At 48.3% G+C, this 26,988-nt stretch overlaps 1 protein-coding gene and 1 pseudogene across 1 annotated transcript; both read right to left on the bottom strand.

Moving 5' to 3' along the window:
* Positions 1-2,864: 2,864 nt before the first annotated feature.
* LOC127326876 (replication protein A 70 kDa DNA-binding subunit B-like) lies at positions 2,865-24,041 on the bottom strand (annotated as a pseudogene).
* On the bottom strand, positions 7,048-8,028 carry LOC139830318 (uncharacterized). Its single transcript, XM_071818327.1, has one exon. It carries the CDS (start codon positions 8,026-8,028, stop codon positions 7,048-7,050), a length of 981 nt encoding a protein of 326 aa, XP_071674428.1.
* Positions 24,042-26,988: the final 2,947 nt, after the last annotated feature.

Here is a 26,988-nt window from a genome sequence, read left to right as displayed (position 1 = left end):
ACCGCCGGAGCAACGGAACCCCACCAAATCTTGCATGTGGGCCTATGCTATGTGTCAAAGTGTGGTGCAAGGTGTGATGGTGCAAAATTGGCTCCCCTAAACCCTAGACCCTAGCCCTAACCCTACGCCGAACCCTAACCAGTATATCAGGCACACCCTCAATCGTGTGATAATGGCTCGAGCTGCGGGTGTATGTTCCAAAGGGTCCCAATCTTGGTTCTCCATGTGTATATGTACTAAGCAAACCTAAAAGAATGAAAAAGTACATTGGTGCACCCTCGCGCGGAGAAATCTAGGGGGTAGATCCACCGGGGCACACGTTCCGCTTTTTTGGGGGGGGAGGAGGGGGAGAACGACCGCCGGAACACCGGAACCCCACCAAATCTTGCATGTGGGCCTATGCTATGTGTCAAAGTGTGATGCAAGGTGTAATTGTGCAAAAGTAGCTCCCCTAAACCCTAGACCCTAGCCCTAATCCTACGCCGAACCCTAACCAGTAGATCAGGCACACCCTCGATCGTGTGATAATGGCTCGAGCTACGGGTGTATGTGCCAAAGGGTCCCAATCTTGGTTCTCCATGTGTATATGTCCTAAACAAACCTAAAAGAATGAAAATGTACATTGGTGCACCCTCGCGCGGAGAAATCTAGGGGGGTAGACCCACCGGGGCACACGTTCCGCTGTTTTGGGGGGAGGAGGGGGAGAACGACCGCCGGAGGACCGGAACCCCACCAAATCTTGCATGTGGGCCTATGCTATGTGTCAAAGTGTGGTGCAAGGTGTGATGGTGCAAAAGTGGCTCCCCTAAACCCTAGACCCTAGCCCTAACCCTACGCCGAACCCTAACCAGTAGATCAGGCACACCCTCGATCGTGTGATAATGGCTCGAGCTGCGGGTGTATGTGCCAAAGGGTCCCAATCTTGGTTCTCCATGTGTATATGTACTAAACAAACCTAAAAGAATGAAAAAGTACATTGGTGCACCCTCGCGCGGAGAAATCTAGGGGGTAGACCCGCCGGGGCACACGTTCCGCTATTTTAGGGGGAGGAGGGGTAGAACGACCGCCGGAGCACCGGAACCCCACCAAATCTTGCATGTGGGCCTATTCTATGTGTCAACGTGTGGTGCAAGGTGTAATGGTGCAAAAGTGGCTCCCCTAACCCTACCCTAGCCCTAACCCTACACCTAACCCTAACCAGTAGATCAGGCACACCCTCGATCGTGTGATAATGGATCGAGCTGCGGGTGTATGTGCCAAAGGGTCCAAATCTTGGTTCTCCTTATGTATATGTCCTAAACAAACCTAAAAGAATGAAAAATTACATTGGTGCACCCTCGCGCGGAGAAATCTAGGGGGGTAGACCCGCCGGGGCACACGTTCCGCTGTTTTGGGGGGAGGAGGGGGAGAACGACCACCGGAACACCGGAACCCCACCAAATCTTGCATGTGGGCCTATGCTATGTGTCAAAGTGTGATGCAAGGTGTAATTGTGCAAAAGTAGCTCCCCTAAACCCTAGACCCTAGCCCAAACCCTACGCCGAACCCTAACCAGTAGATCAGGCACACCCTCGATCGTGTGATAATGGCTCGAGCTACGGGTGTTTGTGCCAAAGGGTCCCAATCTTGGTTCTCCATGTGTATATGTCCTAAACAAACCTAAAAGAATGAAAATGTACATTGGTGCACCCTCGCGCGGAGAAATTTAGGGGGTAGACCCGCCGGGGCACACGTTCCGCTGTTTTGGGGGGAGGAGGGGGAGAACGACCGCCGGAGCACCGGAACCCCACCAAATCTTGCATGTGGGCCTATGCTATGTGTCAAAGAGTGGTGCAAGGTGTGATGGTGCAAAAGTGGCTCCCCTAAACCCTAGACCCTAGCCCTAACCCTACACCGAACCCTAACCAGTAGATCAGGCACACCCTCGATCGTGTGATAATGGCTCGAGCTGCGGGTGTATGTGCCAAAGGGTCCCAATCTTGGTTCTCCATGTGTATATGTCCTAAACAAACCTAAAAGAATGAAAAAGTACATTGGTGCACCCTCGCGCGGAGAAATCTAGGGGGTAGACCCGCCGGGGCACTCGTTCTGCTGTTTTGGGGGGAGGGGGGAGAACGACCGCCGGAACACCGGAATCCCACTAAATCTTGCATGTGGGCCTATGCTATGTGTCAAAGTGTGGTGCAAGGTGTAATGGTGCAAAAGTAGCTCCCCGGTGTGACCTTCCTCACATTTGGGCGATAACACTTAGCAGATTTTCCGAATCGCGTATTAATTGCTCCGAAACCCTGATATATGTGGGGGATGAACATGGAGAGTAATTTTGTATTGCACATTGTCTTAATTAACACTAATAAATATTCATAAAAAAGTAAAAGTAATAAAAAAAATATAAGTATTAGATGAAATAAAATAGAAAGAAAAACAAATAAAATGAAGTATGGCGCACGACAAAGAAGGAGTCGCACGGCAAAGGCGGCTTTGCCGTGCACATTGTCTGGCCGCACGGCAAAGGGAGGCCCACGGCAACGTCCCAGCCCTTTGCCGAGCGTATTTTCTTTGCCGTGCGGCGTTTATTGGCTTTGCCGTCCTGGCTTCTTTGCCGTGCGGCGTTTGGTGGACTTTGGCGTGCAAGGTGACGTTGCCGTGCGACACTGGTGAGTTTGCCGTGCACTGTACCTTTGCCGTGCGCCGCGCTGTAACGTTGCCGTGCGCGTAGTGTTTGCCGTGCGTTCCTCTTGCGGCGCACGGCAAAGAAGTCTTTGCCGTGCGGTGCCTAACGGCAATGATAGGCCGCACGGCAGCGCCTGATTTTCCTGTAGTGAGCAGACCAATTGGAAGCAATATAACACGTAGCTCCATCATACCAAATAACCAGAGTATCGATCACAGTGGAGATAACATTAACAATAATGTAGATACTTAAAAACATGTACGCATTAAACCGGTAGATAAGGTAGCATAGAATTGTCTAAAACGAAATACAACACCATCAACATAGCAGTTTCTGCAGTAAACCTAAATACAATACCATAGAGTGGGCTTGTTCTTGTCTAGTTTAATAGGATATCAGGTCATGCAGACCTGTATAATACTAAAGGTGGTGTTTGGAGCATATATTACATATCACCATTATGTCCACCTAGGCACATAATTTACAAGCAAAGTAAAGCGTAATAACATGGACGAGCGTGCAGCAACACCAACATGGATCCAAAATGAGCATGCAGCCTATCAAAGAATAGAACAAACAATTCAGGACGCGCCAATTAAAGGAGAGGCCTGAAGTAAAGAACCAGGTCATAGATGATGAAGCAATCACCTTGATAGGGAATGACAACATGGCACTACTTTCCCTTCTTTAGCGGCGACTTCTTAATTCGAACACTAGGAGTTGCAGAGGGAGGATCAGCCACATTTGTCAGCACCTTACTGCCAAAGAAGAAGAAACACACTGGAAAGTAAGACAGGAGTACATGGACATTTGACCTCAAGGAAAATAAAAGTACAAGCAGTAAGAAGCACCTTTTCTTTGCCGCATTGTTGTTTGCATCTTCAAGGCCTGACTCAGTATCCTGGTGAAACAAGACACACCTCAGCCAATAGATTCTGATGAATTTAACTGGTGTGACTGACTAACCTAAACAAAATATTGTTAATCACACCTCATTTCATATCCCTCTTTCAGTAGCTGCTGCACAATAAGATACTTTTTTTTGTTTTTATGAACTAAAAGAACACAACAAAAGGAAAAAATGTCGCATATGATAGCAATAATCATAGGTTTCGAAATGTTCATCATCACATGCCCAGAGGCGAACGAGAGCAGCAAATATGAATTAGCTATAACCGGAAGCAGTATACGTGGGAGAAAATTCATAAATAGTAATATGACACGTAACTAGAATCATTGGCAGCCATTGCTAAGGATAGAAAACATCACCTTGGCAGTTAAAGAGGAACCTTCCGTCTCAGCGGCAGTGTTGCTGCAGAGCAAATCAAGAGGAAGTAAAGCCGATGAAGGAACACTAACAAACGAGACAAAGGATCTAGGTTTTGAAGGAAAAAATAAGTTTAACATGCATCAACTGGATGAGAAGGTGAGGAACAACACAAGATAACAACTCATTTAGGGGTTAAATGACTTACACTTCAGCTGTGAGGTCCGCAACAGCTGTGACAGAGGTGTTTGCAGCATTATTAGCAAGAGGATTCTTGAGAGTACTAGGGCTATGATCTTCAGGCTGCTTTCTTTTAAGGTTACGAAGTGGCTGCGACAAAGGCAATACACATGTTAGTGAGGGTAGAAGGAAGCATTGGTAACCATGAAATGAAATAAACACATAAGAGAGCATACCATGCGAACTGGACCTGGTTTCTTTGGGACATCTTCATTGGGGATAGGGAGGTCAGGAATAGCCACAGATGAGTCACCGGCAACTGGCTCACCAAGAATTTGATCGAGTGAAGATGTGTCTGTCGTAGGCAAGGGAAGTATAGTAGGAAAGCGGGTGGACTGTGGCATAGAGTTTATAGCAGGGATGCGGGTGTCATGTGGCACAGAGTTCTGCCTTCCAAAGAAAGTTTCAATTGCATTGACTTGGAACGATATGTTCCTCTGCTGTAGACTTTTCTGGGTCACCGACACAGCAAGAGTATATTTCTGACAAACAACGGCAGCAATCTCATGAGGAAGGCCGGGGGATCTTAAGAGAGACATCACTGTTTTTCCAACCAGCTGCTGAGCAACACTGTTGAAGAACACAAACTCGGCAGTACCGGTGCCATCGGTCCCAACAAGGCATAGACGGTACCTATAACAAGACAAGCATGATGCAGCTTATGAATAAACATGAGTCGTAAGAGGCTTGCTTCATAAATATACGGAGCTTGAAGAAATGAGAAAAAAAAGAGGCACACTTTGGATAAGCTTTTGTCGAAACACAGCCTCCGTTGCATTTGTATTCTGATCCATAAGAGGTGGCTGATCGGTGACACTTGGAGCATGAATGGAACCACCATGCATGTTCAGGTGCCACGCTTGAAATTGTCACAGTACAGAGGAAGTCTGTAGCCTGCACATCAGCGAATGGACGCAGTTAAGCGACAGTCAATTTTTTGGTCATCCAAGTAAATTATTTTGGGTGGATTTTACAAAAAAAAGAAGCAAACAAGTGATCTACTGAAGGGAAGGTATACCCGTATACCTCTGTTTCCCATGGATCCAATTCCCTAAGCTCAGCAACTGTCTTGTGTGGAAGATCACCTCTATTGCGCGGCACAGCAAATTTTTCAGTACCGGTAGAAATCCACTGAACTTTAGCGAAGTCATCACCTAGCCTGGATAGAGCATACAGGATCAGCTCATAAGCACACCGGTTGGTTAAGCTAAAAAACACAGAGAGCACATCGGTAGGCTAAAGTAACCAACAAACACACTGACTATGAAAGATAGGCAGATACTTTGCACCACCTTTCAAAGTAAGAGTCAATCTCAGGAATGTCTTCGTTCAAGTACCATCTACATGCAGATCCACCACTCAGCGTCTCATCATCTACAAGGCATATGGCCAAATGGGCTGACATACAAAGCATTAACATAAAGCAAAAACTGACAGCCAGAAGAACAACTCACTGTTGTAAGATTTCATAAGCACACCCACAAAGACTCCAACAACAGGGGTATTCTGGCCGTTGTCAAACATAAGCTCCGCATCGAACTCAATAGCCCTCTGTCCCCAGAGGACAAGCTTCACCTCTGCGTTCCTGCATTTTTTTCAAAGTGATTGTAAACAAGATTGCTAAATATAGATGTGTACGGCAGCAGAGCATAAGAATCTTACCTGTCATCTCTGAGAGTAATAACCCGCTTAGGAGTGGCAGTTGTGTTAGTTGACATGTGAACATGACCCAGCTTAGAAACACCCACAATCTGCCCCAATACATCTACAGGCAAAATAAAATGCATCAGATTGCATCCAAGAATCACATCATCGAGCACATGTACATGGGTGTATTCTAAGCAGAATACACATACCCGTGAAGCAATCCTGAGCTCCAACACGCGACGGGAGGTCACAAAAAGGAACCAGGTTATAGACATGCATAGGGAATGTGTCAGGCACACCCTGCATCTCACTTACTGCATCTCACTTACAGTTGTCCAAGGTGCAAACTTCATCATGTATTTAGTAGGAAATGGCTTGTATGAGGATTTGCTTGTAGCCACAAAGAATTTTTTAAGAGAGTAGACTCCTTGTTCGTGAATCAGGTCTTTGAACTTCTTTGCCTCGGTACCAGCTATTTCTGCATACATGGCATTACCCTGTAAACACCAAGTAGATTAGTCAGTGCACTAACCTGATTTAAAATGAGAAGAAACAAAATAAACTAAGAACAGAGAACATGATGATCTGAACAAAAATATTACGTGCCCCAAAAGATTCTAGTGTGCAGCACAGGTACATGAAGAAGCAGAATCCCTTACCGTTACACATACCAATTTCTAACAGATGATGTAAAATTGGAACTAACTACCAGAGCTGAGCAAATAATCTTAGGTCGGTCCTCTAATGGAAGAACTACTGAATGAGCCTGCTTTGAAAAGCTAACAGCAACAAAATAGGATAATCATACCTTATCATCTATCAGCACAAGATCAACGTGAATTGGTGGCTGACCATCACGTGTCCCATAGTAGTCCCACATGCGAGCAACTCGGACATTCACGCACCAGTGCTTGCTAGCCGGAGAAATGTCAGAGAGTGAATCGAAACCCATCTGTAACAATAGCATGGCACGTTAAAGCTAACAATGCTGGAACTCAAGAGAACATGGAAACTAATACTGTACAGAGTGGAATCATACCCAAACAGTAGGACCAAACAGATAAGCGTAAGGAGAGAAAGTAGTATATACAACAGAATACACACAACATCATATATGACAATAATGATACAGACAGGAACACAGCTAATCACAAACATGAAACAATCCCCAATAAGATATATCACATAGACACATATGTACAACCATATATTGCATAGATCACTCTAACGCACTAAAAACCTCACGGTAGACAATATTCCTCGTCCATCGTGAGTAGTTTTGTGATTCATCTTCAATTAGAACTTTCAGGCCGCTCTTGGAAGTTACACGTGAGAGAGCCACATACAGTTGGCCATGAGAAAACACTGGGTTCCTGAGGTAGAGGCCAACCGCTGAAAGGCTCTGGCCTTGGCTCTTATTTATGGTCATGGCATAGCAGACACGTATGGGAAACTGACGCCTCTCCAACGTGTATGCCCATTTTTTGTGCCTGTGAGATAGCATAATCCTAGGAATGTAGACAGTCTCACCAACATTAGAACCGGTTATAATACATGCCTCAATCAACCTATCGCCTAACTCCATTATTATCATCCTTGTGCCATTGCACAGACCAGCTGTCGGATTTAAATTACGGAGCAACATGATTGGCACACCAACTTTGACAACCAGCTTATGCTCAGGAAAATTGTTAATTTTTATACTGTTCAGCAGGTCAACCTGATAGATCGCGTCTATATCGTTAAACTTTTCAGAAACGTTCGATACAGAGTCACAACTAAGATACTCCCTCTGCTCACCAGGAAACATGGAAATCATGACATCATTAATTTCATTGCACACGTCATTGGTGGGGGACAGTATAGCACGGCCACATAAGTAAGAAGTGTCTCTATACATGGAAGTGAAATCAGTACAAACAGCATCAATAATAGCCTGGATTTTATTAGCACCAGACATGATCAGTACATCTAATGGCAATTCTATCCAACTGGCTTCACTTTCATCTAATCTGCGAGACACGGGAGCAGTGCCATTACCCACTGCAAGTATCCAATCACTAAATTCAGTCAGCTCAGCCTGCGCTGCCGCATCGAGTGAGGGTGCTTTTAGACGCATGTTTTCCTTTAATTCCAGAACGTTTGCAAAAGACCACAGAAAAGAACTGGTTACAGCCGCGTTACCAGTCTGAGACCTCATTGTCGTCGTGGTGAACGGACAGATGCCATAGGATGGCTTAAGTTGGGGCCGAATGGACGCTAGAGGATTCGGGGGAGGGTTTTTGATTAGATTGGATGAACTTCCGGATGCTTTCCTCAAGAACCAGGCCTAAGCCAGAGGTAGAAGAAGAAAGACACAAGGAAGAACTCTGTTCTAGATCTTTCTATTCATTGATCTTGTGAGGTTACAAGTTTCTGGCTACAGCACAACACTTAGATCGTACCCGCGATGGGGTGTGCCCCCTCTCCTTATATAGGGGAGAGGGTGGCTTACAAGGGAAGAAACCCTAGAAACCCTAATGGCATCTTTGAACAGACAAACTACTTTACAAAGTTACTTTAATCATAGGTGACGCCGGTATCTTCTTTAATCAGGGAGGCTGACGTCCTCCGGTTGCTTTTGGCGTCACCTTCCTCTTTGGCGCCAGGGCTTCGTTTAAAGCTACTTTGCTTAGCTCATCCTTGTCCTCTAGCTCTGGAGAGAATCTTTGACCAGTCCTGCCGACGTGCTACAGTGCACCTCTTACCGGTAACCCGGTGTCTTCTCAGCTTATTCCGGTATACCCTTCTTGGGGATACCGGCATAGATTTACTTAGCCAAACGCTTAACTTCGCGCTCCGGGATAAACAATAAACCGGTATCTTGATGGCTCAAACCATCCGGTTTGGCATGCCTTTGGCATACCGGGGGTCATCCCCCAACATTAGTCCCCGAAGCTGGTATAGTCCGGTGGATTTTATCCGACGGACCATGCCAGATTCCCATATCTTAAGGTACCGGTTTAATCTTTCCGGTGTTCAGTTTAGATCTCCCGGCATCTTTGCCGGACTCACATCTTCCTCTCTTTGTAAAGTATTTCCGGTATCTGCCCTTCCGGTATCTATGACATTAAACTTCTCATCGGTGAAGTCGAGAATTTCTCGGGTACGGTGCACATCGAGACATGCGCCTTTGTATCGACACGCCGAGTGGGTCACTTCCCTTCGGCTTCTGCGCCAGCATTTATGGCGCCACACCGGATCCCGGCTGCCGTTCCGAATCTGTGCGGCCTCCCTGTGGCATTTTATTTTCCGCGCGTGTATCCTCGCGCCACGTGGCGGCCCACGAACTGAACCGCCGCGGCCCAGCGGTTGCCAGCCCACAACTTCCTTCTTCTACATAAAGGGAGTGCGGTTCCACTTCGTCTTCTTCCCCGCACTCGCCCACTTTCCAGCGCTCTGAGTTCCTCGCCCCTTGCGATCTCATCGCCGCCGGTCGCCGCCATAGCACCGCTCCCGACGAACCTTTCAAGGCGAAGGCCACGGCTTCCGGCACTCCTACCTCTGGCTCGCAGCACTTGGTGCTGCACGCCGGCCGCGCCGCTGTCGTGGCCGGAGAAGCGGCTTCTGGTCAGCTGGGCCAAATCACGGAGCTGACGCGCGGAGGCAACAAGCTGGGGCATTTGCTCGAATACGCTGAAAAGTGGAATCGAGCGGATGTGTCCGCGGCTACACACGGCCGGGGGAAAGACCGGCTTCCGGCGATTGACCCCGCTGGCCCCCGGTGTACTGAGCAGCACTTCATGCGGCTGCGGCGCGCGGTCAAGGAGCTTGACAATGCGTGGAACGATGCCACCAACAACGTGGTGGTAAGTTACACCAAACCCTTTGCAATTTTTCAACTTATGCCGGTTTCATTCTTTCCGGATTATTTATATCTTCCCAGTCCCCAAGTTTCGGGTTAAGAGCATAGCTCTGAGCGCGGAACTTAGTTAAGAACATAAAGAAACCAGCTTCTTCTTATAGTCATTTTTATTTGAACAGAGCACGGCGGACGCCCGAAAGCACCTCTTTGAGGAGCTTCTGTGGGAGCACCGGGACCTTGCCGAGGCCCACAGCCACTGCCAAGGTGAGCTCTTTTATCTCCGGCTTCTTTTCACCGGTTGGTTTTCCCTTTTCGTTACTTATAAATTTTTTGCACAACAACTATCCCGGAAGCCTCCATCGAGGCCCTCAAGGCCCAGCTCAGCACCCTTCAAGGTACCGCTCCTTTTCTGATTGACTCGCCTTTCTGCGTTTTACAAATTATAGTTTTGTTAAGATTTCCTTTCCGGACTCTAGGTGAAAAAGAGCAGCTTATCCGGGAGCATCGCAAGGCTCTGGACGCCCAGGAGCTCGTTTCCAGGGGGCTGAAGGACCAACTCATCCAATTCGGTCTTCGGCACGATAAGGAGATGAAGGATGCCAAAGCTGCAGCTGAGGCCAAGCTGAATGAGGTCCTGGAGGAGTTTACTAACTCCACCGCGGTGCTGCGGGCAGAGCTGGAGGAGGGAGGCAAGGCACGGAAAGCGGCCGAAGATCAGGCCGCCCTCCTAGAGGCAGAGCAAAAGGAGTACGACCATCTGGTCATGCAAACCGACGCGCTCGCCCTTAGTAAGTTTTTCTTCTTTCTTTTCCGGTTTCTGCTTATAAGCTTATATCTTCCGGTAGCATGTCCTTATCTTTTTTCTTTGTCATGCAGGGCTCTTTCTGGACTCGCAGGTGCACGCGCAGAAGAAGGTGACAGAGCAACGGGTTCAGCAAGAGTTCAGGAACCCGGATGCGCCCTGGGATCCTTATGACCACCTGGTCGCGCTTTCTGCCCGGGTCCAGCACATGCGCGCGGTGGACCGGCATCTCGCCGATCTGCCCGACGTGGCGATCCAGCTCTTCAAGGTGCTATGGCCTGGGGAGGAGATATCGGCTGACCTGACGCTTACCCCCGAACACCTGAAAGGTGCCGGCCGGAGGATCCGCGAGTGGCAGTGCTCAGCGGCTCGTGCCGGAGCAGATGCGGTGCTACGCATCGCCTGTTCCTGGTATGAAGACTTAGATCTGGAGGCCTTCCACACCTTGCGCGGAGATGCTCCCACCGACACGGATCCTGTCCTCACCGCTAAGCGGAAGGACCGCGCCTACCGGATAGCGGAGTATGCGCCGGTCCGCACCTTCATCCCTCCTCCTCCTGACGTCAAGGACCATCTTAGTGATGATGAAGAAGAGGAGGACGATGAGGATGCCGGAGAAGGTGATGCTCTTCCGGAAGCTGCTGACGCGCCTCCTGAAGCTCCAGAAGCCGGTGATGCTCCCCCTGAAGCTCCTGTTGCCTAAATGCGCTTACCCTGCGTTTGTTGCGTCCTATTGACTTAAGACAATGCTTGTTAAATTCTACCCCGGTATGCCGGGGTTTATGATGTAAGATAATACTTAGCCGCTCTTTTGGCTGTGTTACCATATTATCTGCCGGTATGTTATACTGGTAGCTTATTAACCTATGTTTGTCTGTTGACTTAGCATTTTTCTTATTGTTTGCTTTGATCTTGTACTGCGAAGATTCCGGAATCGTTTCCGCATCCAATCCGATACACACTTGGCTCTTTTGCTTTGGCTCTGCCTACCTCTTTTGGGTGTTTTGGCGTATGAGGCACAAAGTTCTTTTGCCAAGCAAGCACTTTCTTGAACTTAGAAACAACTCGAAATTTTCACAAAAAACCGGTTTAGCCGGGGTTAGTTAAATTTTTCCGGATTGTTCGTTCCCACTTTCTCTTTTCGTAGTTCACGTGCTTAATTCCTACCGGTTTATCTTTCTTGCCATGAAGCCGGGTTGCGGACAACAGCAGAGTCGAAGACTCCGGTAGGTTTAGCACGCTACTAAACCGGAAAGAAAAAATGTTCAACAACCAACCGGTAAACTGAAAAAATAAACATATTGCATGCAATTTCAGGAGTAGTCCCCGAGATTCATTCGAGGCTCCGACATCTTTTATTCATAGAAAATAAGGTACAAAAAGGAACTTCTTACACCACAACTTCATGAGTAGAAAGGACGCAACAGAGCTATGTTCCACGGACGCTTGGTCTCATCTCCGGATCTGTCCGCCTTTCCTTCTTTCCATTCATGTGCATCGATCAGGTAATAGCCATCATTGTGGAGAGCTTTTCTCACAATGAAAGGTCCCTCCCATGGGGGTGAAAGCTTATGCCGGCCTTTAGTGCGCTGCACTAGGCGCAACACCAGATCTCCTTCCCGGAATACCCTCGGGTTAACCTTCCGGCTATGATAGCGTCTGAGGTTTTGCTGGTAAATGGTTGTTCTTGCCAACGCCAATTCTCTTGCTTCTTCTAGCAAGTCCACATCGTTTTCTCGGGCCTCTTTTACCTCTTGTTCGGTATAGAGCTGCACCCTTGGTGAGTCATGGAGAATGTCGGTTGGTATGACCGCTTCTGCTCCGTAAACCATAAAGAATGGAGTGTATCCGGTAGACCGGTTTGGAGTCGTTCTTATGCTCCACGGCACTGATGGCAGCTCATCAAGCCAACATCCCGGTGTCTTTTCGAGTGGTTCAATGAGCCTTGGTTTTATACCGGAAAGCACCAGCGCATTTGTTCTTTCCACTTGGCCGTTACCTTGCGGGTGTGCCACTGAGCACAAATCCAACCGGATATTGTTATCCTCACAGAATCGCTTGAACTCACCTTGGGCAAAGTTTGAGCCATTGTCAGTTATGATACTATGTGGGTATCCGTACCGCAGGATGACATCCTTTAAGAATTTCACCGCTGTGTGCCCATCACATTTTGCAATAGGTTTTACTTCTAGTCATTTGGTGAATTTGTCCACCATAACCAAAATGTGGGTCATGCTTCCCCTTGCAGTTTTGAATGGGCCAACCATGTCAAGGCACCAAACAGCAAATGGCCAAGTTAGCGGTATAGTTTTTAAACCGGATGCCGGGGTATGATTTTGCTTGGCGTACCTCTGGCACCCATTGCATTTCCGTACCAGATCTTCAGCATTTTCCAAAGCAGTGGGCCAATAGAACCCATGCCGGAATACTTTTGCCACCAACGCCCTTGACGAAGCGTGGTGCCCACATTCCCCTTGGTGAATCTCCACAAGCATTTCTTTTCCCTCTTCCGGTTCCACACATCTTTGAAGGACACCGGTAACACTTCTCTTGTACACCTCGCCATTGATGATGGTGTATGCTTTGGACCTTCTCTGGATTCTTCTGGACTCACTTTCGTCAACCGGCAAGGTGCCGTTGATCAGGAATTCCTTAATAGGTTTAACCCAAGATGGTGCCTCTCGAACCAGAAACACCGGTACGTCTATCTCCATGTTATCCACCAGCATTGCTTCCTCCGGTATGGACGCAGCAGTCCCCGAGTTTACCGGAACAGTCCCCGAGTTTGCCGGAACAGTCCCCGGGTTTCCTTCATCGATATCCATTGGTACAACATGTGATTCCGGTACGAAAATGGACTCCGATTCCGGACTCGGTTTGATCGATGGTACTCTTAAGTGTGCCAAGGCTATTCCGGGAGGAATTTCTTGCCTAGATGAGCCCAGCTTGGACAAAGCATCCGCGGCTTCATTTTCCGCTCGTGGCACATGGTGAAACTCACAGCCTTCAAAGAAGGCGGCAATCTTTTGCACGTGAAACCGGTATGAGGCCATGTTGGCATCTTTTGCGTCCCAATCTCCGGAACATTGTTGCACCACAAGATCTGAATCTCCGTAGCAAATGATCCGGTGTGCACCGATTTCTTTTGCGACCTTAAGTCCATGAATCAAAGCCTCGTATTCAGCGACTTTGTTGGATGCCCTGAAATGCACTTGCAAAACATACCGGAGGTGATCTCCCTTAGGTGAGGTAAGTACCACACCGGCACCTAGACCCTCTTTGATTTTGGATCCGTCAAAGTGCATCTTCCAGTATTCTATTTTTTGATCTGGCGGCTTGTATTGCATTTCCACCCAATCAACCAGGAAATCAGCCAAAGCTTGCGATTTTATGGCATCTCTTCTTTCATATACTGGTACGTATGGTGATATCTGGATTGCCCACTTTGCAATCCTACCGCTAGCATCTTTATTGCACATGATATCGGAAATGGGTGCCTCACTCACCACCTTCATGGGGTGTTCCTCAAAGTAGTGCTTAAGCTTTGTGGCGGCCATGAACACGCCATAAGTCATTTTCCAGAAGTGCGGGTAGTTTTGTTTTGAGAGGGAGCGCACCTCGCTCAGGTAGTATACCGGCCTCTGCACGGTTTTTCCTTCCTCTTCTCTTTTCACTACCACTACAACACTTACAACCCGGTTGGTTGCTGCTATGTACAACAACATGGGTTCCCTTTCCAAAGGCGAAGCCAGTACTGGTGCGGTGGCTAGCATTGCTTTTAGCTCTTTAAATGCTTCGTCTGCCTGAGGGGTCCAGACGAACGTATCGGATTTTTTCATCAGAGCGTAGAGTGGCAGAGCCTTCTCTCCCAAACTGCTTATGAACCGGCTTAGCCATGCCAAGCTTCCGGTAAACTTTTGCACGTCCTTGAGATCTCGCGGTATAGTCATTCTTTCGATTGCTCGGATTTTTACCGGATTAACCTCAATGCCCCGGCTTGATACGAGAAAGCCAAGCAGTTTGCCGGCGGGAACACCGAAGGTGCATTTTGCCGGATTGAGTTTCATCAGAAATCTTCTTAAGTTATCAAATGTTTGCCGGAGATCGTCGATCAAGGTTTCTTTTACCTTAGTTTTTACCCCGACATCGTCCACATAGACTTGCACGTTTTTTTCCGATTTGATCAAACAAGCACTTTTGCATATAGCGCTGATACGTTGCACCAGCGTTGCGCAAACCGAAAGGCATAGTGACATAGCAATAAGCCCCATGCGGGGTAATGAACGCAATTTTTATTTGATCTTCCTTTTTCAAGGGAATCTGGTGGAAACCGGAATAAGCATCCAGGAAAGACAGCAACTCACACCCAGCAGTGGAATCAATCACTTGATCGATCCGGAGTAAGGGGAAAGGATCTTTTGGGCACGCTTTGTTCAGGTTGGTGTAGTCGATGCACATGCGCCACACCTTTGGAGCCTTTGCCTCAAGGTTCTCCTCTTTCTTCTTCTCGACCAGCACCGGATTGGCTAGCCATTCGGTATGCAGTACCTCCACGATGAAACCAGCAACCAACAACTTTGTCACTTCTTCTCCAATGATTTTCCTCCTATCCTCAGCAAACCGGCGTAAAGGTTGTCGCACCGGCTTCGCATCCTTCCGGACTTTTAGAGAGTGCTCAGCCAACTCCCTCGGAACACCTACCAAGTCATCAGTAGACCAGGCAAAGATATTCCGATTCTCACGAAGGAAGTTGACGAGCGCGCTTTCCTATGCCTCACTAAGGCTGGCACGGATACGAACGGTACGCTCAGGGTAAGCCGGGTCCAGCACGATGTCTTTTGTTTCCTTAGTTGGCTTGAAGGCCGGCGTGCCCAAATTGCCACTCATTGCCGCTAAGCTCAACTGTGAGGACTGAGCCAGCGCAACCGCAGTCTGCATCCTTCTTTTTTCTTCTGCAATCACCAACGATTCTGCCAGATTTGATCCGTCGGAAGCAGTTTCCAGCGAAATCTTGTAGTTTCCCACTACAGTCAAGGGTCCACGAGGTGCCGGCATCTTCATCTTGAGATAGGCCGTATGAGTTGAGGCCATGAAAGCTGCCAATGCCGGTCTCCCCAGCAATGCATGGTAAGGACTATCTAGGTCCACTACCTCGAATTCAATGTTTTCAACCCGGCAATTGTCACGCCCTCCAAACGATACATCCACCCGGACCTTTCCCACTGGCGCGCAGGACAAGCCCGGAACGATTCCGTGAAATGTTGTGCGAGTTGGCTGTAGCATGTTTTCTGTTATGCCCAGCGTATGCATGGTGTGCCGGTACATGATGTTTATGCTGCTTCCATTGTCTATCAGCACTTTGCTGAACTTGACTCGAGTCGTTGGCCCATGCATGATTGGGTCTACCACAAGAGCATAACCACCCGGATTAGGCATTATCTTGGGGTGATCCTTGAACGACCAAGAGATTTCTTGATCTGACCACAACATATATTTTGGTACTGCCGGCATCACAGCGTTCACTTCCATGGAACGGCGACGCAGGCTTTGCCTGTCGGTTGGCTCAATGACGAACACAACTCAGCACACGTCCGGATCCTGGTAAACGTTCCGGCCCAAAGGTGCCGGTGGAGGTAGTTGGCCATTGCCTTCTCCCACCTGATGAACTTGCTGATGCTGCTGCCGGTTCGGCTGAGGCTGTACCGGTAGAGCGTTTGCTCCCGTAAGCGGTGGTGGTGGTGGTAATGGTTGTTGATGTAACATATCATGCGAGGGTGGTAGTATTGTGGAACATCCTTGTGCTTGCGCATCTTTCGCCGCACCTCTCAGCATCAAGTGTTTGATCCAAGAACAATCTTTTGTCAAATGGTTTGCCTGCCTCGTCGGATTCGGAGTGTGAAATCGGCACGGCTGCTCCATTGTTGCTTCCATGGTGTATCTTATATGTTCTTACCAATCTTTTTTCTCTCTCCGCTTCTTCTTTTCAACCCATTGTTTTTTAGGACCCGCCCACGGCTGCGATCCGATTTTTTGCCTTTGGCTCCCGCTGGGGCCGGAGTTATCCTGCACCGCAGCTACTTGCTGTGGACCATACCTTCGATCCGGAAAATCTTCCCTTCTCTTGTTGTGCCGGTTGTCCCGGTATTGATCTTGGCGCGGTTGGCTCGTTTGCGCCGGATCAGCTTGCACTGCCAATTGCATTGGGTCTCCCAATGCGTAGCTATCTGCCACACGTATCATTTCCGCCAGAGTTACTGGCATGTTCCGCTGCAGCTTCTGCCACAACGGTGAACCTCTACGGCATCTATTGCAAAACCAAGCAATGGCCTGCGCCTCTATCACCCCTTCGCAGGAGTTTCTTGTGGAGTTCCACCGGGTCAGGTAATCCCGGTCTGTTTCATTTGGGCGCTGCACGTACAAGGCGAGCTGCTGCGGCCTGTTGGGCCTCCGGTATATGCTGCTGAAGTTACTCACAAAAGCTTCCTCAAAGTCCAACCAACCGTTTATGCTTCCTGCCGGCAAGTTGTTCAGCCAGATTCGTGCCGGTCCCACCAGGAATGATGGTACAATTCTCACGGCCCAGCGCCGGTTTCCTCCTCCAGTTACGGTTCCTCCGCCACCAGCGACGTACACCACGGTTACGTAATCCGCGAGCCAGTCTTCCGGCTTAGTGGTGCCATCATACGTTTTTGTGTCACGGGCAGCTGGAAGTTGCGAACTGATGGTTCCTCTTTCATGATCCTTGGACCAAAACATTCTGGGCCCGGAGGACCTTCTGCCTCGATCATTTCAGATAGATACACTCTATCCAGACGGTGTCTCGCATCCCGTTCTGGCAGGTGTCTTTCTCCCACGCGTTCCCCCAATGGGTTCCGGTATGCCGTGAGTCTTTCAGTTGTCGAATCAGCTTCATCGTAATGTTCCGGTACCGCGGCCCTTGCCTGCCGGTATCTTGGGGGAAGCATTTCCTCCTCTTCATACGCTGCCCTTGCAGCTCGATAATTTTGCCCGGTTTCGTGTCTACCGGCATGATTGTTTCCAGCATAACCTCTTCTGGCGTAGCCTCGATCTACCCCTTGGCTTTTTCTACCGGCATCATGTTGCCCGGCTTGTTGTTTTCCGGCAAGGACCGGATCATACACAGTCATCTGCTGCACATTCATTTCTTTTTCTTTTCTTCTGTCCGGATAGGGGGACGATGCCTGCCCATGGGACTTACTTCCGGCATTCTTTGTTGAACGCGCGGATTTTGAAGCCGCAGCCTTGTTCAGCTTAGCAAGCTGCTCAACATTCTGCTGCTCAATGGTTTCTAGCAACTCTCTAACACGCTCTTGCTGTTTTGCCAAAGCCTCTCCAGAAAGCGACTCACACAGCTCTACTGCAGCCTTAGCAGCTTTTATGGTTTTATCCGAACTGCTATACTTAGGTTTCTCTACGATGCTCAATGATGCAGAGGTACTCTTGCCGGCAAGAACTTCCTTACGCAAATCCTGATCTAGATTGCGAGCCTTAAGCCGGTTTTCCGGCATCCTAGCAGCCTGAGCGCTAACTGAAGCAAAGCCATGGGCAGCGTTATACTCACGTAGGGTTAGGTTCAGCTCGCGCTGCGCCCGGATGATGCCCGCGCCTCCGGAAAGCAGCGTCTTGCGCGTTGCCTCCAGCTCCGCCTGAGCCGCTGCTGGGTCGATGTTCTGCGCGATGGGCGTCGCCAGCACGTTCATCGCCGCTTGAAGTGGTGTCTCCGGTGGTGCGGAAGATGTTCCCGCAGCGCCTGCCTCGCGCTCCAGCGGTGGCTTGGCCGGACGGGTCGATGTCGTACGCCCAGCACCTTCATCCACAGCTTCCTTGCCAGCACCAACTGCGCCAGCCATCATTACCTCCACGCTGCCGGCGGCGCAGCCAGCACATAGCCACCTTGGCGGATCCGGCGCCACCAGCACCGGCGGAAGGCGTTGGCGCACAGGGACAGTGCCGAAGTTGACACGGTGGCCGCCGAACTCGATGACGCGGCCGTTCTTGGGGAAGATGCCGCCGTTGGCAAAACAGCCCGCGTTGTCGTTGATGAAGTCCATGGCGTAGATGCGCTGCACAAGCGCAGACATCGTCCGCTCGCCGGCGACGTCAAGGAGGCCCGCCCGAATGTGAACTCCAGCAAGCGTCGCTTCTTGCCCCACGGTGGACGCCAACTGTCGTCGTGGTGAACAGACAGATGCCATAGGATGGCTTAAGTTGGGGCCGAATGGGCGCTAGAGGATTCGGGGGAGGGCTTTTGATTAGATTGGATGAACTTCCGGATGCTTTCCTCAAAAACCAGGCCTAAGCCAGAGGTAGAAGAAGAAAGACACAAGGAAGAACTCTGCTCTAGATCTTTCTATTCATTGATCCTGTGAGGTTACAAGTTTCTGGCTACAGCACAACACTTAGATCGTACCCGCGATGGGGTGTGCCCCTTCTCCTTATATAGGGGAGAGGGTGGCTTACAAGGGAAGAAACCCTAGAAACCATAATGGCATCTTTGAACAAACAAACTACTTTACAAAGTTATTTTAATCATAGGTGACGCCGGTATCTTCTTTAATCAGGGAGGCTGACGTCCTCCGGTTGCTTTTGGCGTCACCTTCCTCTTTGGCGCCAGGGCTACGTTTAAAGCTACTTTGCTTAGTTCATCCTTGTCCTCTAGCTCTGGAGAGAATCTTTGACCAGTCCTGCCGACGTGCTACAGTGCACCTCTTACCGGTAACCCGGTGTCTTCTCAGCTTATTTCGGTATACCCTTCTTGGGATACCGGCATAGATTTACTTAGCCAAACGCTTAACTTCGCGCTCCAGGATAAACAATAAACCGGTATCTTGATGGCTCAAACCATCCGGTTTGGCATGCCTTTGGCATACCGAAGGTCATCCCCCCAACACTCATGCCTCCTTCCACCACAGGTAAAATCTGCCTCAAATCACCACCTAGCACAACAACCTTACCACCAAAAGGCACAGAACCAAGGGAAGCATCTTCTTCAGAAAGGACATCAAGCAAAGAGCGATCTAAAGCTTCGAAACAGCAACGGTGAGTCATAAGAGCCTCATCCCAAATGATAAGATGGGCAGACTGAACCAGGCTAGCAAGCATTGTACCCCGATTAATATCACATATGCTGGTCTCGGTTATGTCAATAGGGATTTTAAAACACGAATGAGCTGTCCTACCACCAGGTAAAAGCAGGGATGCAACACCAGATGATGCAACAGCAAGGTCAACCTTACGCTCAGACCTCAGACGAGTAACAAGCGAAGTCCATAAAAAGGTTTTGCCTGTACCGCCATAACCAGACACAAAATAGAAGGCAGGAGTGCCAGATTCCACTCACTATGGAGTCAAAAGCAAGGCGTTGGCCAGGATTTAGCTTCGCATACAGCACAGGAGCCTGGGCAAGAAGATCGCTAACATCATAAGACATCTCATCGTCAATCAACCTATTCGAAAACCCAGTTGAGCTATCATGCACAACAGGGGTAGATTATAGGTAGAAGGAGAAGAACCATTCCTAGCAAAGAGGATGTGCAGCTCCTCCATGACTATGCTCTTTAAGCTATTGTCAGGGAGGGTATAAGATTCATCGTTCAAGCTCCTAGCAGATTATATAGTATGTCATCTGACATAGGGCGCCAGTATTTCTCAAAAAAAGCAAGTTCATCTCCTATCCCACAGTACATGAACATCATCACAAACAGAGCTCGCAGCTGACCACCCATACCCCAACGAACAGCTTCATCGAATGCCTTGAACCACTCCTCATCATCACCCACCAAACCTCTTGCAGCACACGCCTCCTTAAAAGTCGCATACACGACACCCTCAAATGTTCTCACGTCCTCGTACGACTCTGCTCCTTTCACATACATTAGAAGCATACGCAGATAGAAGCACTCACCGGTATTCGGAGGAATATAGTATATTCGACCTATTGTGTTGCCATACTTTCTCTTGGTCCACTCTCTATTTTCACTCGACCACGTAAAGCTAGAGGGGTACTCGCAATACGTAAGAGACCTACCAGAAGGGAACTTTTTGTTAGCCACAAACCAAGAAGTGAGTGTTGTTCGCTGCAAACGCGGGGTGGAAAGGAGCGAGGGCAAATGGGTGGTGGACTTGAATATGACAGTGTTCATGCTAGGGAGATGGCATGCAAGGCGTTCTACGGTTGGAAAATGCATATGGACATCATAACCAAACAATCGCCATATGCATTCCTTATCACAGAGATAGCGGCAATTAAGGAAATCCTGGATCTCATCTTTCTCAAATTCAGCAGCCAGAGCGCCACGTAAACGCCTCTTCTTACGCCTACCATGGACATCGGATTGTTCAGCAGTATCAGTGTCAATAGAGACACAATGTGTTCGTTTTTTGTACTTTGTGAAAACAACTTTTGCACGATCAGTTCCTTTGGTCACGTACTTGAATAGATACTTTATTAATTCGGTCCTATTGCACCATTCTACCTTGATATGAGCCTGATATTTCTTGAGCAAAGCCATGTTATAAGGAACAACATGACGGTTATCAAGTGCACCATTTTTGTTAACAGCAACACCTGTGTCACGTTGCCTATAAACGACAAAACCATTGTCATCAACTGTGTTTTCGTTTTGGAAATCTTTAGGGAATATTTTGGAGCACATATTATCTTTCATGCAAGGGCAATTCTTATTAGCTGGACCACATGGACCATGCATCATAAACTCTTCGACAAGTGAGTATCCCAATGGATCTACCTTCGGATCAGGCATTTCCGCAGAGATGAACTTGTCAGCAAGCTGTGTCACACCGCCCTCCGTGCATGGGTTCTTAAGCCACACAAGAATGTGGGCATGTGGCAGACCTTGCTTCTGGAACTCTACACTGACAAGCACTACACACAAAGAAAGCAAACTATAATTGGAGGAAACATGCTGCGCATGAGAGGAAAAATGTGCACAAGAAACCTACTTGCAGAAACAGGACCAAATATTTGACCACCGGCGATATCTGCAACAAGCTCATCAAGCTTCATTTTGTAGACCCTACATATAATATCAGACCTATCGGTGTACTTCTGTCCAGGCTCTAAAAGAAGAGCTTCTTTTATTTCAGGCCACTTGGGAAAGCACGTGAAGGTTGGAAACAGGCGCGGGGAACCATGCACTCTACAGATAGCAACAGCATCCTGAAAATTCTGCTGCTGGTAACGGTCACCACCAGTGAAGCTTGCAGGAAGAATTCGTTTTTTACCTATCGTGCTACCATCGAGATTACCCTTCCCAACTGCATCAGCCACTCCCTGAAAGTGCTCACATCTGAAGTCATCCTGGTGGTTTGCTATATAAGTCAGCCTGCCTTCCTCGACGCACGCAAACGAATCAACCTGTGACTGAGCGGATAATCTACCACAACATATGAAGGGGTTGTACTGATTTTGCCTATAGTGACAACAGTAGCAGTAGTATTCCTGCATACTAATAGTGCTCCTTCCTTCGCTGCAACCGGGCTCTATATCTCTATGGGGGATTCCTAACTGGAAGCCTCTATCACCATGAGGAAACAACAACGGGTACTGGAGAGACATAAAAGCTGGGTGTAGGCTAGACACATGGTGCAGACCTTTAACCTTGCTATCAACTATAATATCACGGTGATAATTCTCACCACTAAAGTCATTTACAACCAAACCAGCAAGCTCAGTAACAGAGGGCAGATTGAACTGCACAGGATCACCCTTTTCAGCACCGACAATTCTAATACCAATACGATCATCACCCTGGTCCCTAAGTCGATCTCTAGCATCTCTAAACTTCTTGACAAGTGGATTACAAATATCTAGCATACCTTGCAGCCCATTTACTATATCAACATCAGCGTCAGCCTCGCTAGAATCAACCTCAGGCATCACAGCTTTAATTTGGTTATCAGCCTCGTTCTGAGTGTCATGGATATACATGGATATACAGCTCAACAAACTTGGGATCTGCACCTCGGTTTGGCAGCAAGGAACCTATGCGGTGATACGACTGGCCACTCATCTTAAAGACGTGTGGACCACCACGATCATTTATATGTCTATCGATGTCAGCTCCCATGGAAGTAAACGCAAACATTGAGTTATACTGCCGAATTTTTTGTAAGAAACGTTTGCTGCGTGAATCACCATCAAACCTAATGAGATCCGCGAGGAATGGTGGTGGCGCCTTGAAGGGTGGAATCCGGACCTTCCCACCCTTGCAGCACAGGCTGTACAAGACACGACGCTTCCTTACGGAGGTCTCGTCCTTGCAACGCTCAGGAAACCAGAACACGGCACCACAAAACTGACAACGGTAGTCAGGGGCGCCATGGTAAGACACACCTGCATAAGTAGCTGTATATCGACAGAATGAGCCTACAGCTCCCAGAGAATAAATGGTAAAACTACAAACAAGTCCTGCTCGCTAAATCAGAAAGCTACCTTTCAAGAATAAATGTACTGAACGTTGAAAAGACTCCTGGAAGCAGATGCTGTTAGAAAAGGGTAACGACCTTCGAATGAAAGCACAAAAACATGAGGACAGAGCTGCCACATGAACCTACAAATCGAAACAGCTAGGGGCCTAGGGCACACCTGAGTTTGCCCATCTATGCGTCCTCATCCTGTAAAGTCGTTGCTTACGCCGTATTCGACCATACTCAGGTGTGACAACAGGGAAAAACCCAGGTCCTGAATCGGCAGAAATGTCAGAACGTAACGAACAGATCGTAGGAGGCAAAATACTAACAGAGGCATATGACTTCTCACCTACAAACCGCGAAGTATCCATGACCTCTCCAGGAGCACGCTTATATCGAGGATTAAACGCAGCTACCACAACAGAAGACAAAAGAGAAGGGCAACCTAGGATAATCGCACGGTAAGTAAAACTAAATATTCACGAACCATCAAACAGAGCGACGCGAGCCGAAACTCGAGCACGCCGGCGCGCTACGGTACGGGAACGAGAAGACCCATCAGGCAACGAGTCCATTTAAATTTAGCGCGAATCTAAGCATCACACGCAAACAGAAAAGCAGCATACACCACAATACGATCAGTGACAATAGGATTGCCACCTCTCACACATAACAACAAACAGATAACCTGCACTGGCCAGACGAACAATATCACAAGCAATCAACAAAATAGACGGAAAAGAATGCAAAGGACGTGGTCCTATACCTTGGCAGACAGAATGCAAGAAATCCAAGGAACGGGTTGTAAGGAGCAGAGCACGGAGCGGGTCAATCTAAAAGCAAGTGAAAGATAATCGTGAGACAGCGTCAACATATAGAAGAGACCTGAACAAAGGAAGGCAATTAAGCACAATACCTGAGGAATCACTTAGGAACCAGCGATCCAACAAACTATGATGGACAGCAACCTAGGAAGGAGAAGAAAAAAAAAATCAGGAGCCAAAAAAAGAAGAAGAGCATCCTGGGCGGAGTATACCAACAAACACACCTCAACCAAATCCCTCCATGCCAGCGGCGGCAGCTTCGGCGAGGAGCTCGAACGGCGGCGGCGGATCGGAGCTCGAACGGCGGCGGCGGCGGCTCGGAGCTCGAACGGCGGCGGCGGCGGCTCGGAGCTCGAACGGCGGCGTGGGCGGAGCACACCAGCAGGTCGAGCTCGAGGAAGACGCAAGGGTAGTGGAGCTTCTGATTTTGGGGCACACAGAAAGGAATACTTAGGCGGCATGTACACGCGCAGAGTACTCTTGGTCCAGCAGACCTGAATCTCAAACATAAAAGTGACAGACAAGCGGGCCAGAACATTCTAAGGTCCACTGGCAGACAGACGTGGGCTGAAATAACTAAGACAAACAAAAACGACACGCACGTCCCATGGCCCTAGAAGCGGGGGGGTGCTGTACGCCGACCTGGTCGGCGCGGACCAGGCGCCGCACACCCCCCAGACGGGTTGTTGGGCCAGCCCAACATTCCCAGTTTTCTTTTGGTATTTCGTTTTTTCTGTTCAATTTTTCCTTTTACGTTTTTTAAAAGCTGATTCTTTATAAAACCGATTTTTAAAATCTGGAATTTTCAAATTTAGTTTTTTCTCAAATTTAAATATTTCAAAATTTGAACATTTTTCGAATTTGAAACATTTTTTTAGATTTTTTTTCGAAATTCGAACAATTTTTAAATTTTAACAAATTTTTTTTTGTTCAAAATTTGAAAATTTTCGAATATGAATATTTTAAAAAATTTGAACATTTTTCACGTTCGAACGGTTTTTAAATTTGAACGGTTTTCAAATTTGAACGGCTTTTAGATTTGAACGGTTTTCGGATTTGAACGGTTTTTAGATTTGAATGGTTTTTAGATTTGAACGGTTTTCAAATTTGAACATTTTTGAATTTGAACAATTTTTATAAATTACAATTTTCGAATCTGAAAAAATCTTTACCTACTAATAAAGGCAGTAAGGTTTCTCCCTAACTTTTTCGTCCGTTTTTTCTTACCCTTAATTTGAGATGCAAATTACAGGCAATGCCACCGGATAAGTGCGTAACGTTTCGTGCCGCCTGCCCGACGCCTCCCCAAACTTCGCTCCCGATCGAGTCCCGACCCTGCCGTCCTCCTCTGAGCGCCTCCCCCTAGGGTTCAGCCCCGCCCGCAGCAGCACCCTTCTCCGCCACCGACCGCCCGAACACCCGGAGATCTCCGTCGCCAGCCTCATGCTGTACAGAAGAACAACATCAACTAGCGACCCCGTCGGCACGTGCTACAGGAGAAGGGAATGGGGGAGGCACACGGAGTTCCCCTGCCCAGGAGATGAGCGCGGCCGGAAGTTCAGTAACCTTGGCCAGGCTGCTCGCCACTCGCCAGAATGCGAAGCAATACGACAGGAAAGTGAGGGTCGACGAGGAGAAAAAATAGAGGACCGCATGAACAGGAGATCCGCAGCTACGCTCTGAACCAGATCGGAGTTCAACTTGGTCCGGCACTGATTGGTTTTGGTAGTGCGTGGAATCTCGACAGGTCTGCTTTGGGTTTGGTAGCGGATGAAATCAGGGCAAGAATCAAATTGGTTTGGTCTTTTACATAAGGGAGCAGCAGTATTTTTTCCGCTTGGTACCAGACCAGGTTATTCTGCAGAAGACGAACCAGGCGTTTCTTGTGTGCACCTGCTAAATAAATATGATTACTATTGCTTTATTTCCTGGGATGTGTAGCTGCCCAGCTTCAACCTGGTACGTAGCTCATTACCTTCTACTTGCGGCAGCTACAAATAATTATGCATGGTGAGATATGTGGTTTGATCAACACCGCGCATCATACCTTATATGTCCTTTTACTGAAGTATTTATTCTTTATTGATTACATTTGTACTACACCAATAACTGGCTCTAAATTCCCTTCAGAAAATACAAGTGACACTCACGGCTATGAAGTGCCTTGTGGGGATCTATTTGTTTCTGAGAGTGTGAAGTAAAATATCCTAACACACTGAACTCTTAAGCCTTTCTCTATGTATGTCCAAACCATCAAATAGATTCTCTAAGCATTGGCACCCACCCGTTAGTCACTATTTTGTTTGGTAAATATATATGGCTAAGAGTTTATTGAAAAAATACACCATTGTATCACTTCACTTTATTTTAGATAAGGCCAAGCATAGGTGGTTGGCGGTTGCAATGGTTAAACTGGTGCCTCGGCTGGGAAGAGGGGACCTCAGGGAAGGGGGTACCCATTGTGTTGGTGTTGGCATGCGGCAGGTATGGAGGTTTGCGCTACAAGCGGCGCATCCGACGGCGGTGACGATGAAGCGCCATCACACCGTCGTACACGAAGTGGGGCAAGAAGGACACCAACTAGGTTGTTGTGAGGATGTAAAACACACATAACCCTTTCGTGTTTTCTTTTCTTCTGTGCCTGTTTCCACTACCTTTGCAATGCACTTCACGAACTCTAGAGGTTCTCTATTCCTCCGCACGCACACGACCGAACGAACAAAATACAGATTCTCCCACATATGAGGCCATCCATTCCATCGTCCCACCCTTAACAACCCACCCACAACCTAGGCATCATCCGACCACCCAAGCGTTGACGCAACATTGGAGAACCGGAGCACACAACAGTGATGATTCTGGCCTCCGTTGTCATCGCGAGGTCTGAGGTCTCGATTCCGGCATGCTGGCACCAAAACACTCAATTCTGGCCACGGCCGAGCCCCTTTTGAAGGATCTGTCTATAGGAGAGACAGCTCGTCATGGGTGGGCCTGTCTCATGGCACCACTCGGGGCTGCTACTGGTTGGAGGAGAGGGCAGATAGTTGCGCTTGACGGAGGGAGCGGTGTGAGGGTTGGATAGAGGTAGCGTCTGATAGCTCCATGATCCTCTGTCGAGCTGGCTCGGGAGGCCGGCCACGAGCGGCCCCTCATCCGTCAACCAGTCCTCTTCTTGTCCATGGAATAAAATTTACTACCTCCACTTGAATGAGAGTTTGCAAGGTTTATATTTCTTCT

Source organism: Lolium perenne, chromosome 4, assembly GCF_019359855.2.
Source record: "Lolium perenne isolate Kyuss_39 chromosome 4, Kyuss_2.0, whole genome shotgun sequence".
Classification (NCBI taxonomy): Eukaryota; Viridiplantae; Streptophyta; class Magnoliopsida; order Poales; family Poaceae; genus Lolium; species Lolium perenne.
Note: the sequence above shows the minus strand (reverse complement) of the source record. Positions and strands in the feature narration are given on the sequence as shown.